The sequence below is a fragment of the Oncorhynchus tshawytscha genome, linkage group LG18, assembly GCF_018296145.1.
Source record: "Oncorhynchus tshawytscha isolate Ot180627B linkage group LG18, Otsh_v2.0, whole genome shotgun sequence".
In the NCBI taxonomy this organism is placed as follows: Eukaryota; Metazoa; Chordata; class Actinopteri; order Salmoniformes; family Salmonidae; genus Oncorhynchus; species Oncorhynchus tshawytscha.
In genome coordinates, this window is record NC_056446.1 from 39,722,992 (window position 1) to 39,733,583 (window position 10,592).

The window sequence follows — 10,592 nt, forward strand, 5'->3', positions numbered from 1 at the left end:
CTGCTAGTGAGCTGACCAGTCCCTCTGCTAGTGAGCTGACCAGTCCCTCTGCTAGTGAGCTGACCAGTGATTTCTTAAGTGCTAGTTTTACTGGAAGTGGTCCTCTAAGGAAGAAAGACTGTGGTTTGCAGGTCACTGACACATGAAGGACCATAGCTTGCGGATCTCTCTTCCAAAAGGCCAACACTGATCTAAGTCTCCTCCTCCAGCATGTCCAGGGTCCAGAGGACAGAGAGATGCTGGCCAGACTCGCAGCCAGTGTTGATGTTCAGGATGTCCAGTCAGGGGACAGTGAGGCTGCCATAGAGAAGTACCTCCACAGTGTCCTGGCTGTAGAGAATATACTCACCCTGGACCGACTACGACAGGTCCACACACACACACACACACAGACAACACGAACACACACAATAGTACATATACTCAACTCTTACGTAACATAAACCGTGTGTCTGTGTCTTTATGTCTTTGTGTGTCTGTGTCTTTGTGTGTCTGTGTCTTTGTGCTATCGGTCTGTGTCTTTGTGTGTCTGTGTCTTTGTGCTATCGGTCTGTGTCTTTGTGCTATCGGTCTGTGTCTTTGTGTGTCTGTGTCTTTGTGTGTCTGTGTCTTTGTGTGTCTGTGTCTTTGTGTGCCTGTGTCTTTGTGTGCCTGTGTCTTTGTGTCTGTGTCTGTGTGTCTGTCTTTGTGTCTGTGTGTCTGTGTCTTTGTGTCTGTGTGTCTGTGTCTTTGTGTGTGTGTCTGTCTGTCTGTGTCTTTGTGTGTCTGTCTGTGTCTTTGTGTGTGTCTGTGTCTTTGTGTGTCTGTGTCTTTGTGTGTCTGTGTCTTTGTGTGTCTGTGTCTTTGTGTGTCTGTGTCTTTGTCTGTCTTTGTCTGTCTGTCTTTGTCTGTCTGTGTCTTTGTCTGTCTGTGTCTTTGTCTGTCTGTGTCTTTGTCTGTCTGTGTCTTTGTCTGTCTGTGTTTGTCTGTCTGTGTCTGTGTGTGTCTGTCTGTGTCTGTGTGTGTCTGTCTGTGTCTTTGTGTGTCTGTCTGTGTCTTTGTGTGTCTGTCTGTGTCTTTGTCTGTCTGTGTCTGTGCAGGAAGTAGCAGTAAAGGAGAAGTTGTCTGTCAAGGCCAAGTCTCCCAGTCGTGCTCTCAGCTCTCCTAACGTGAACCGGGTAAGAATCTACATCACATGGTCTCCGTATCGTTCACTGATTACTCCAACCCATAACATCCTGCCTGTAACTGATTGGTCAACTGAGGCGTTCAAATCAAATTTATTTATATAGCCCTTCGTACATCAGCTGATGTCTCAAAGTGCTGTACAGAAACCCAGCCTAAAACCCCAAACAGCAAGCGATGCAGGTGTAGAAGCACCTGCATAAGCTATTCTCATCAATTATTCCATGCCTATTTCTAGAAAATATTAACTTATTTTAGAATTTTGTCGTTAGTTAGTTAGTTAGTTAGTTAACCAGTAACACCTACGACAGCCTGTCCTAGTAACATGTTCCATGCTGACCTCACTCTGGTTTCAACCACCTTAGCTGTCAGGATCCTGGAGCAGACAGGATCTGTCCTCCAATCACAGGCTAGATGACAACAAGGTGAGACTTTAACCAACTTCCTTATGGTTCTCAATGACTTACCTTGATAAATGTGTTTTTATTGAGTTTGAGTTTATTTTATTTTTTTACAGGGACAGTGCACATTAATCAACGTTTCAGTAAAAGTGCCGGTTTTAGCCAGCCGGCTAATTTTCAACCGCAGTCCCTGGGCAGGATATTAAAAACAATTACAAAATAGACAATCATTGAGCAGTGAGCACACGCAGAGCAACATAGGACAAGCAAGACGTAGCATACAGACAGAGCAACATAGGACAAGCAAGACATAGCATACAGACAGCAACATAGAGAAAGCAAGACATAGCATACAGACAGCAACATAGAGCAAGCAAGACATAGCATACAGACAGCAACATAGAGCAAGCAAGACGTAGCATACAGACAGCAACAGGACAAGCAAGACGTAGCATACAGACAGCAACATAGGACAAGCAAGACATAGCATACAGACAGAGCAACATAGAACAAGCAAGACGTAGCCTACAGACAGCAACATAGGACAAGCAAGACGTAGCCTACAGACAGCAACATAGGACAAGCAAGACGTAGCCTACAGACAGAGCAGCAAGACAAAATTCATAAAAGCAACAAAGTGTTTCCACACCTCACAAGCTACAGACAACAGACGACATGGAGAGCGGCAACACACAGCTAGGGACCATGTTCACAAATCTGATTGACCTTTAGCCATGTCTTTATGCATTTTGTGAAAGTGTGATATGTGGTGCAGTTATGTGTGTCTGATGGCAGTGTATTCCAGACATGGGAAGCTCTCACAGAGAAAGCGTATTTACTGAAGGTGCTTATCCTTAAGGGAACTAACTATACAGTTACCTCTCATTAGGGGTTCACAGCAGACCTATAGTTATTCTCTAGTTTAATCATTGTTATTATTCTCTAGTTTAATCATTTAATCATGGTCAAATTATTCTCTAGTTATTCTCTAGTTTAATCATTTAATCATGGTCAAATAACTTGAGCATAGATTGGTAACTTATTTTTCCTAATTTGACACACAGATACTAGTGGCCATGAATGACTCTGGTCTAAAATAATGGCACTGATTCGGGCCTATTATACAAGCTGAATTGGGCTGCTGTTCTGTTCTGCCAAACCTATTGTCGACCCCTGCTGTATTCTATTCTAGTGGGGATGGGGGGGGGAGGATTTTCTCGCCTAGGGCGGCAGAACGTACAGGACCGTTCTGCCGCCCTACATTCTGCCGTTCTGCCGCCCTAGACCCCAGACCAGTTGGTGGCGCTGTAGAGATCATTGACACCTAGTTTCACCTATAATTTCATTTGACTATGAAGCAGAATTGACAACATAAGATAAACAGTTTGAACAATTACAATTTTTTTTTTGTTGTTGTGGTTACAACAATACAGTAAAAAATATCTAAGAATATATGTAGATAATGTCTGCTTCTCGTCTCCTCAGGGCTGGTCAGAGAGTAACCAGGACCTGTCAGTGTTCTCTCCACCGTCCAACTCCAGACGCACCCTGCCTAGCTCCGCTCCGCCTTTGGCCCAGAACATCCACCCTGAGACGAGTGAGAACAACAAACAATGCCTCTGTTACGTCAGGGCTAATGATCGCTATCGCTAACCTTTTCTTCTTTTAGAACTGTCACTAGTGCTGCTCATCTGTTGGTTCATCTATTAGATCTGTCTTCAGTTGGTTAATCTATTAGATCTGTCTTCTGTTTCTGTGGTTTCATCTGTTGGTTAATCTATTAGATCTGTTCTGTTTCTGTGGTTTCATCTGTTGGTTAATCTATTAGATCTGTTCTGTTTCTGTGGTTTCATCTGTTGGTTAATCTATTAGATCTGTTCTGTTTCTGTGGTTTCATCTGTTGGTTAATCTATCAGATCTGTTCTGTTTCTGTGGTTTCATCTGTTGGTTAATCTATCAGATCTGTCTTCTGTTTCTGTGGTTCGTCCCTCCCCGTATCTCCTTCCTCCTCGTCCTCCCTTCTCGTACCCTCTTCCTCTTGTTCCTCTCCTCCTTCTCTTCTTTCTATCCCTCCCTCTTTCCTCTGCTTACCCTCTCCAGGTCTCTCACGGTATGCTCCTGCTACCTCTTATTTCTCCCCAGTCAAGGCTCTGGTTCCTCCTGTCCCTAAACTGCTAAAGTCCCTGTTTCCAACCAGGGAGGAGAAGAGAGACCTGACCCATGTCCCACAGCAGGTAAAGTACTAAACTAATAACACTACTGATCTCTGGTCAGTTCATAGACCAGACCCCTATCTGCCAGCAAGTATTTTCACTACTGCTGAACATATTTGCTACCCTTTAACAGTAACATCTGCTTTGTGGTCAGTTCTTATTTATAGCATATGCTTCATTCAGAACAACAAAAAACACATGCTGCCCATAAACACTATATATATATAACCAACATTCACATTATCTCACACATTTAGTAACCTGCTCTATGTGAAGCGGCCATCTGTTGTTATACTAGTGTTAGCAGTTCTTCAATAACACAAACCCCAAAGCAAATCAGGGGGAGAAAAATAGATTTATTTGAAAAGGACAAATTATTATGCTGGGAAGTAGATGTTCAGTCTTCCCTGTCCTCAGTTTTTCTCCACAGAACAAAGGAACAACAAAACATCAGAAAACAATCACCTCTCATTTTCTGACTATGATTCTAGAATTCCGATTGTGCTGTTGCAGCTGATCTGCTTTGTGTCTTTTCTCACCTGTCCTCTACTTTCCCTTATCTGAGGAGACAGGGCTTTGGAATGTTTAGCTGTAAAATTAAATTAAATTAAAAAGTAAATTAAAAACACATTCTTATTTTCAATGACGGCCTAGGAACAGTGGGTTAACTGCCTTGTTCAGGGGCAGAACGACAGAATAGTGGATCCGATCTTGCACACCTTTCGGTTACTCGTCCTGCGCTCTAAACACTAGGCTACCAAGTGGTAATGGCCTTTATCATTCTTTATTTCATTTCCAGCGTTTTGAGCAGAACAGAATGGAGGATGATTTAATAGAAAAGGGACAGGAATCTGTCCCTAGATCAGCGGCTGGAATCTGTATACTGTCCCTAGATCAGCGGCTGGAATCTGTATACTGTCCCTAGATCAGCGGCTGGAATCTGTATACTGTCCCTAGATCAGCAGCTGGAATCTGTATACTGTCCCTAGATCAGCAGCTGGAATCTGTATACTGTCCCTAGATCAGAGGCTGGAATCTGTATACTGTCCCTAGATCAGCGGCTGGAATCTGTATACTGTCCCTAGATCAGCGGCTGGAATCTGTATACTGTCCCTAGATCAGCGGCTGGAATCTGTATACTGTCCCTAGATCAGAGGCTGGAATCTGTATACTGTCCCTAGATCAGAGGCTGGAATCTGTATACTGTCCCTAGATCAGAGGCTGGAATCTGTATACTGTCCCTAGATCAGCGGCTGGAATCTGTATACTGTCCCTAGATCAGAGGCTGGAATCTGTATACTGTCCCTAGATCAGCGGCTGGAATCTGTATACTGTCCCTAGATCAGCGGCTGGAATCTGTATACTGTCCCTAGATCAGCGGCTGGAATCTGTATACTGTCCCTAGATCAGAGGCTGGAATCTGTATACTGTCCCTAGATCAGCGGCTGGAATCTGTATACTGTCCCTAGATCAGAGGCTGGAATCTGTATACTGTCCCTAGATCAGCGGCTGGAATCTGTATACTGTCCCTAGATCAGAGGCTGGAATCTGTATACTGTCCCTAGATCAGCGGCTGGAATCTGTATACTGTCCCTAGATCAGAGGCTGGAATCTGTATACTGTCCCTAGATCAGCGGCTGGAATCTGTATACTGTCCCTAGATCAGAGGCTGGAATCTGTATACTGTCCCTAGATCAGCGGCTGGAATCTGTATACTGTCCCTAGATCAGAGGCTGGAATCTGTATACTGTCCCTAGATCAGCGGCTGGAATCTGTATACTGTCCCTAGATCAGCGGCTGGAATCTGTATACTGTCCCTAGATCAGCGGCTGGAATCTGTATACTGTCCCTAGATCAGAGGCTGGAATCTGTATACTGTCCCTAGATCAGCGGCTGGAATCTGTATACTGTCCCTAGATCAGCGGCTGGAATCTGTATACTGTCCCTAGATCAGAGGCTGGAATCTGTATACTGTCCCTAGATCAGAGGCTGGAATCTGTATACTGTCCCTAGATCAGCGGCTGGAATCTGTATACTGTCCCTAGATCAGCGGCTGGAATCTGTATACTGTCCCTAGATCAAATCTGTATTGTCCCTAGATCATGGAATCTGTATACTGTCCCTAGATCAGCGGCTGGAATCATATACTGTCCCTAGATCAGCGGCTGGAATCTGTATACTGTCCCTAGATCAGCGGCTGGAATCTGTATACTGTCCCTAGATCAGCGGCTGGAATCTGTATACTGTCCCTAGATCAGCGGCTGGAATCTGTATACTGTCCAATCAGAGGCTGGAATCTGTCCCTAGATCAGCGGCTACTGTCCCTAGATCAGAGGCTGGAATCTGTATACTGTCCCTAGATCAGCGTCTGGAATCTGTATACTGTCCCTAGATCAGCGGCTGGAATCTGTATACTGTCCCTAGATCAGAGGCTGGAATCTGTATACTGTCCCTAGATCAGCGGCTGGAATCTGTATACTGTCCCTAGATCAGCGGCTGGAATCTGTATACTGTCCCTAGATCAGCGGCTGGAATCTGTATACTGTCCCTAGATCAGCGGCTGGAATCTGTATACTGTCCCTAGATCAGAGGCTGGAATCTGTATACTGTCCCTAGATCAGAGGCTGGAATCTGTATACTGTCCCTAGATCAGCGGCTGGAAGAGAGCTTGAGCCTGTTTTCTGTAATGACATCTATGATTGATTTAACTGTCACATACTCTGTGAAACATCTCTGATTTAAACTTTTAACATATGTTCTCATCTTTAGCCTCTCCCACAGAGCCTACCTCGCATTGTAGTGCAGTCCGCAAGTGTTGAAGAGGACTTGGATACAAAACTTAGTCGTCACTTGGTAAGTTACCATACTTGATCGTCTGTCCCTAGTAAGTATTGAGAATAATATGGTAATATGTTCGTCACCATTCATTACTTGTCTGTTTGGTTAATTCCACAGGTTCCCATTGGGGAAATCGTCCCCACAAAGTGCCAATCAGAGGCTGGGAAAACCATGCCCCTCCCACCGGCTATCATCCCTCCACTCATCCCGGAGATAGAAGACCCCTTCCCCAGTCCGGTCAGCGAGGCATCCAGTGGCTACATGTCCACCAGCGTCTCCACGGCAACCCTGTCAGAGGCTTACCTGATTTGTGGGGACCTCGGTCTGTCAACCAATCTCAATCCAGATGGCTTTGAGGTGACGCACAGGTCGTTCGAGTCCGACATTGGTCGGTGTCTTCATCAGGAGTCTAACATGGCCGACCAGGAGGAAGAGAGGGCCACTGCTTCTGACCTGGAGGCTTCAGAGAAACAGAGGACTGATACTGGTTCTCCCCAGGCAGACAGGACTGATATTGATACACTACGAGCAGACTCTTCTCTCCCATTGGAACCACATGGAACCTCCGCAGAACCTCTTCGCATATCAAAACCCTATAAATCCTCAGGAGAACCTGAAGATATGACTCCACCAGAGTCACTGACACACAAGTTTACACAAGAATACTACAGACTACTACCGTGTGAAGAATCAATCCAACCAGAGTCACTGACACCGTCTACACAAGAACAGTCTGTAGTATCTAATGAGTCTGAACCACCAGTCCAGCCAGTCAAGTCTGTACAAGAACAACTGAGACAGTCTTCACCAGACAAGTCAACAGAAAAACTGTCTGTAGAATTAGACCAGTCAGAACCACCAGTCCACATAAAAGACCCAGTCCAGTTAGAAGAACCACCAGTGGAGCCAAAGCCACCTCGGGAACAGCGTGAGGCAACAGCTGAGTCAGCACCTCTAGACCATCTAGCACCTCTAGACCAGCTAGCACCTCTAGACCAGCTAGCACCTCTAGACCAGCTAGCGCCTCTAGACCAGCTAGCACCGGCAGACCAGCTAGCACCGGCAGACCAGCCTGAACCTGCACTTACCCCTGTAAAGTCTCTGATTGTCGAGCTTGCACCTAGCCAGCCAGCCGAAGCTCCAGCCCTAGCTCCAACCCTAGCCCTAGCCCCAACCCTGGCTTCAGCTCGAATCACGGCCGTAACTCCTGCTCCTGTCCCACCCAAAGCCCCTCTCCTAACCACTGTCCCAACCCTTCTTCCAGCACTAGTTGTCAAACCTCCCAGTAGCTCGGCAGCAAACCCATTCAAGATTCAGAAAGTGAAGACATCTGATCTGAAGTCCTTCCATCCTATCGTAAATGAGAATGAGAGCCAGGCCAGGAACAGTGGTCTTGGTGCTGATCTCTCTCTTCCTCTGGATATCCTCTCTGACTCAGACGAAGGAGTCACTGACACAGCCACAGAGGTGCCTGACTGGCTGAAGGAGGGGGAGTTTGTGACTGTAGGAACGAATAAAAGTGGCACTGTGCGCTACGTGGGACCTACGGATTTCGCAGACGGAACCTGGGTTGGAGTGGAGCTGGACTTACCTGCGGGTAGGTAGAAGAGGTTACCATGTGATGTGTTCTGATTTGTATTTATTTTTAACTTTACGATTCTGCTGTAGTTCTTGTGATGGCTAGCTAAGTATTGTGTGTGTGATATATTTAGAGTAAATTAACATAAAAAACATTGGATGTCTCACTGGCTCTTTCTCTATCCAGGGAAGAACGACGGGTCTGTGGGTGGAAAGCACTACTTCCACTGTAACCCTGGTTACGGGGTGTTGGTGCGTCCTGATAGGGTGAGCCGTGGAGGAGTCGGGGGCGGGGCTAAGGAGAAGCGGCGACAGCAGCAGAAGCGTCGCAGTGCTAACCTATCAGGGTCCAGCCCTAACCTGGCTGCCCTCACTGCCCTGGCCAAGGGAGAGGGGACTGGGGCCAGTCGCAAAGGAGACAACCGTAAATCCTGGAACAGCTGAGAGGAGAGTGTAGCAAGGTTGGGGTCAATTTCATTTCAATTCAGTCAATTCAAGAAGGAAACTGAAGTTACAATTTAAATTTCCCCTGAACACATCTCTAGAGATGCATTGAGGAAAATTTAAATTCGAATTTCAGTTTACTTTCCGAATTGCTGGAATTGAAACGAGATTGACCCCAACCTGGTGGGTACTAGACACGACGCAACGCCACAACCAACTAGTAGAGGTGCAACCCGAAAACCACAGCAACATATCAAGACATAAGAGGTGCACCGTTTTGTCGTTTTAAATGTTCAGTCACCGATGAACAGGTGGAGGAGAGGCCCAGTTCATGGTGCTGGCTGCATCAAGGAGTAGGATTAAGTTACCCCCTAGTCACTGATCTTGGGTCAGTTTGACTTTTTCCCCACTCATGGATAAGGTTAGTATTGGGGGGAGGGGATTACGAACAAAAGATTGAACAACTTTTGGCCAAGGTATCCATGGAATAAGTTTAACATGTTCAATACAATACAAGGTAATAGTAGTAATTTATGTTCTTAACCCTGGAGGCTCCCTGGAGGCTCACAGGAATATTGGTATCCACAGTACTCCACCAATTATCTTTTCTTTTTTCTTTTCTTTTTTACATAAATGCACTGTGATTCAAGTTCTAAAATGGCAAAGTCTTTGCCTCATGGCAAAATGTGCAGAATTCCAGGATGATAGTTTTAAAACTGCAACGTTTTCTCTCCGATGCCAAGAGGCGGGCCTTTTTAAATGTTCTTTCTCCGGGCCCTCGACTTGTTTCGTTCAGCCTTGCACTGCAGGCGGCATAGTAAAACGCCTTGTAGGCTGTTTTTAACACACTGTAGATGTCTTCTGATTATGAGCGGGTCCTTGTTGAATTTTCTATCACAAAAGGGGTCCCAGGCCCCAAACAGTTTGAGAACCCCTGACCAAGGGGAAACTTCACCTCCAGAGCTTTCTTTCATATCATCTGAATGTATTTTTTTGGTCTGATTGGGTCTCTCAGGTTCTCAAATAACATGTGCCATATTGTATTTACCAGGGTTGCGATCAATTCCATTTCAATTCAGGAAATACACAAATTCCAATTCTATTCAATGCTTTTCAATTAGGAATTAGGTTTACTTTCTGAATTGACTGAAATTGAAATGGAATTTGCCCCAACCCTGGTTATTACAACAGGTTATTACAACAGGTTATTACAACAGGTTATTACAACAGTGTGGCAGAACAATGTCTTATGATGATCTGTTTTTAGCTAACAGGAAATATTCTGTGTATTAACTTTACTTCAACTGTTTGATTGGATCATTTTATATTTGGATGTTATGTTATAAGGTTTTGGGATAGTGTGGGACAGGTAGAATGCAACCTGGTATGTGTTTTATGTATACTGAACAAAAATATAACGCAACATGTGAAATGCTGCCCCATGTTGTAATGATCCCAGAAATTATCCATATGTTCAGAAAGCTTATAATTCTCAAATTTTGTGCACATATTTTACATCCCTATTTAGTGAGCATTTTTCCTTTGCCAAGATAATCCATCCACCAGACAGGTGTGGCATATCAAGAAGCTGATTAAACAGCATGACCATAACACAGGTGCACCTTGTGCTGGGGATAAAATGTGCAGTTTTGTCAAACGATTCCACAGATGTCTCAAGTTTTGAGGAGCGTGCAATTGGCATGCTGACTGCAGCAATGTCCACCAGAGCTGTTGCCAGAGATTTTAATGTTAATTTCTCTACCATATGCCACCTCCAATGTCGTTTTAAAGAATTTAGCAGTATGTCCAACCTGCCTCACAAACGCATGTAACCACGCCAGCCAGCTTCTTCACCTGCGGGATCGTCTGAGACCAGACAGCTGATTAAACTTTTTTTTATATACTTTTTACCCCCTTTTCTCCCCAATTGGTAGTTACAGTCTTGTCCCATCGC

General features: G+C 45.1%; 1 protein-coding gene across 5 annotated transcripts in view; it reads left to right on the plus strand.

Annotated features, from left to right (window-relative positions):
- The window catches only part of LOC112236689 (kinesin-like protein KIF13B), a 70,392-nt gene extending 60,334 nt beyond the window's left edge, over nt 1-10,058 (plus strand). For 4 of the 5 annotated variants that reach the window (XM_042301038.1, XM_042301039.1, XM_042301041.1 and 1 more), the window contains 8 exons: nt 210-368; nt 1,080-1,157; nt 1,530-1,589; nt 3,051-3,162; nt 3,666-3,799; nt 6,548-6,631; nt 6,734-8,213; nt 8,382-10,058. In XM_042301038.1, the coding sequence (XP_042156972.1) occupies nt 210-368; nt 1,080-1,157; nt 1,530-1,589; nt 3,051-3,162; nt 3,666-3,799; nt 6,548-6,631; nt 6,734-8,213; nt 8,382-8,638 (2,364 nt within the window). In that variant the 3' untranslated portion in view covers nt 8,639-10,058. The remainder of the gene's footprint in view (nt 1-209; nt 369-1,079; nt 1,158-1,529; nt 1,590-3,050; nt 3,163-3,665; nt 3,800-6,547; nt 6,632-6,733; nt 8,214-8,381) is intronic. The other variant, XM_042301040.1, reaches the window with a different exon arrangement.
- Nucleotides 10,059-10,592: the final 534 nt, after the last annotated feature.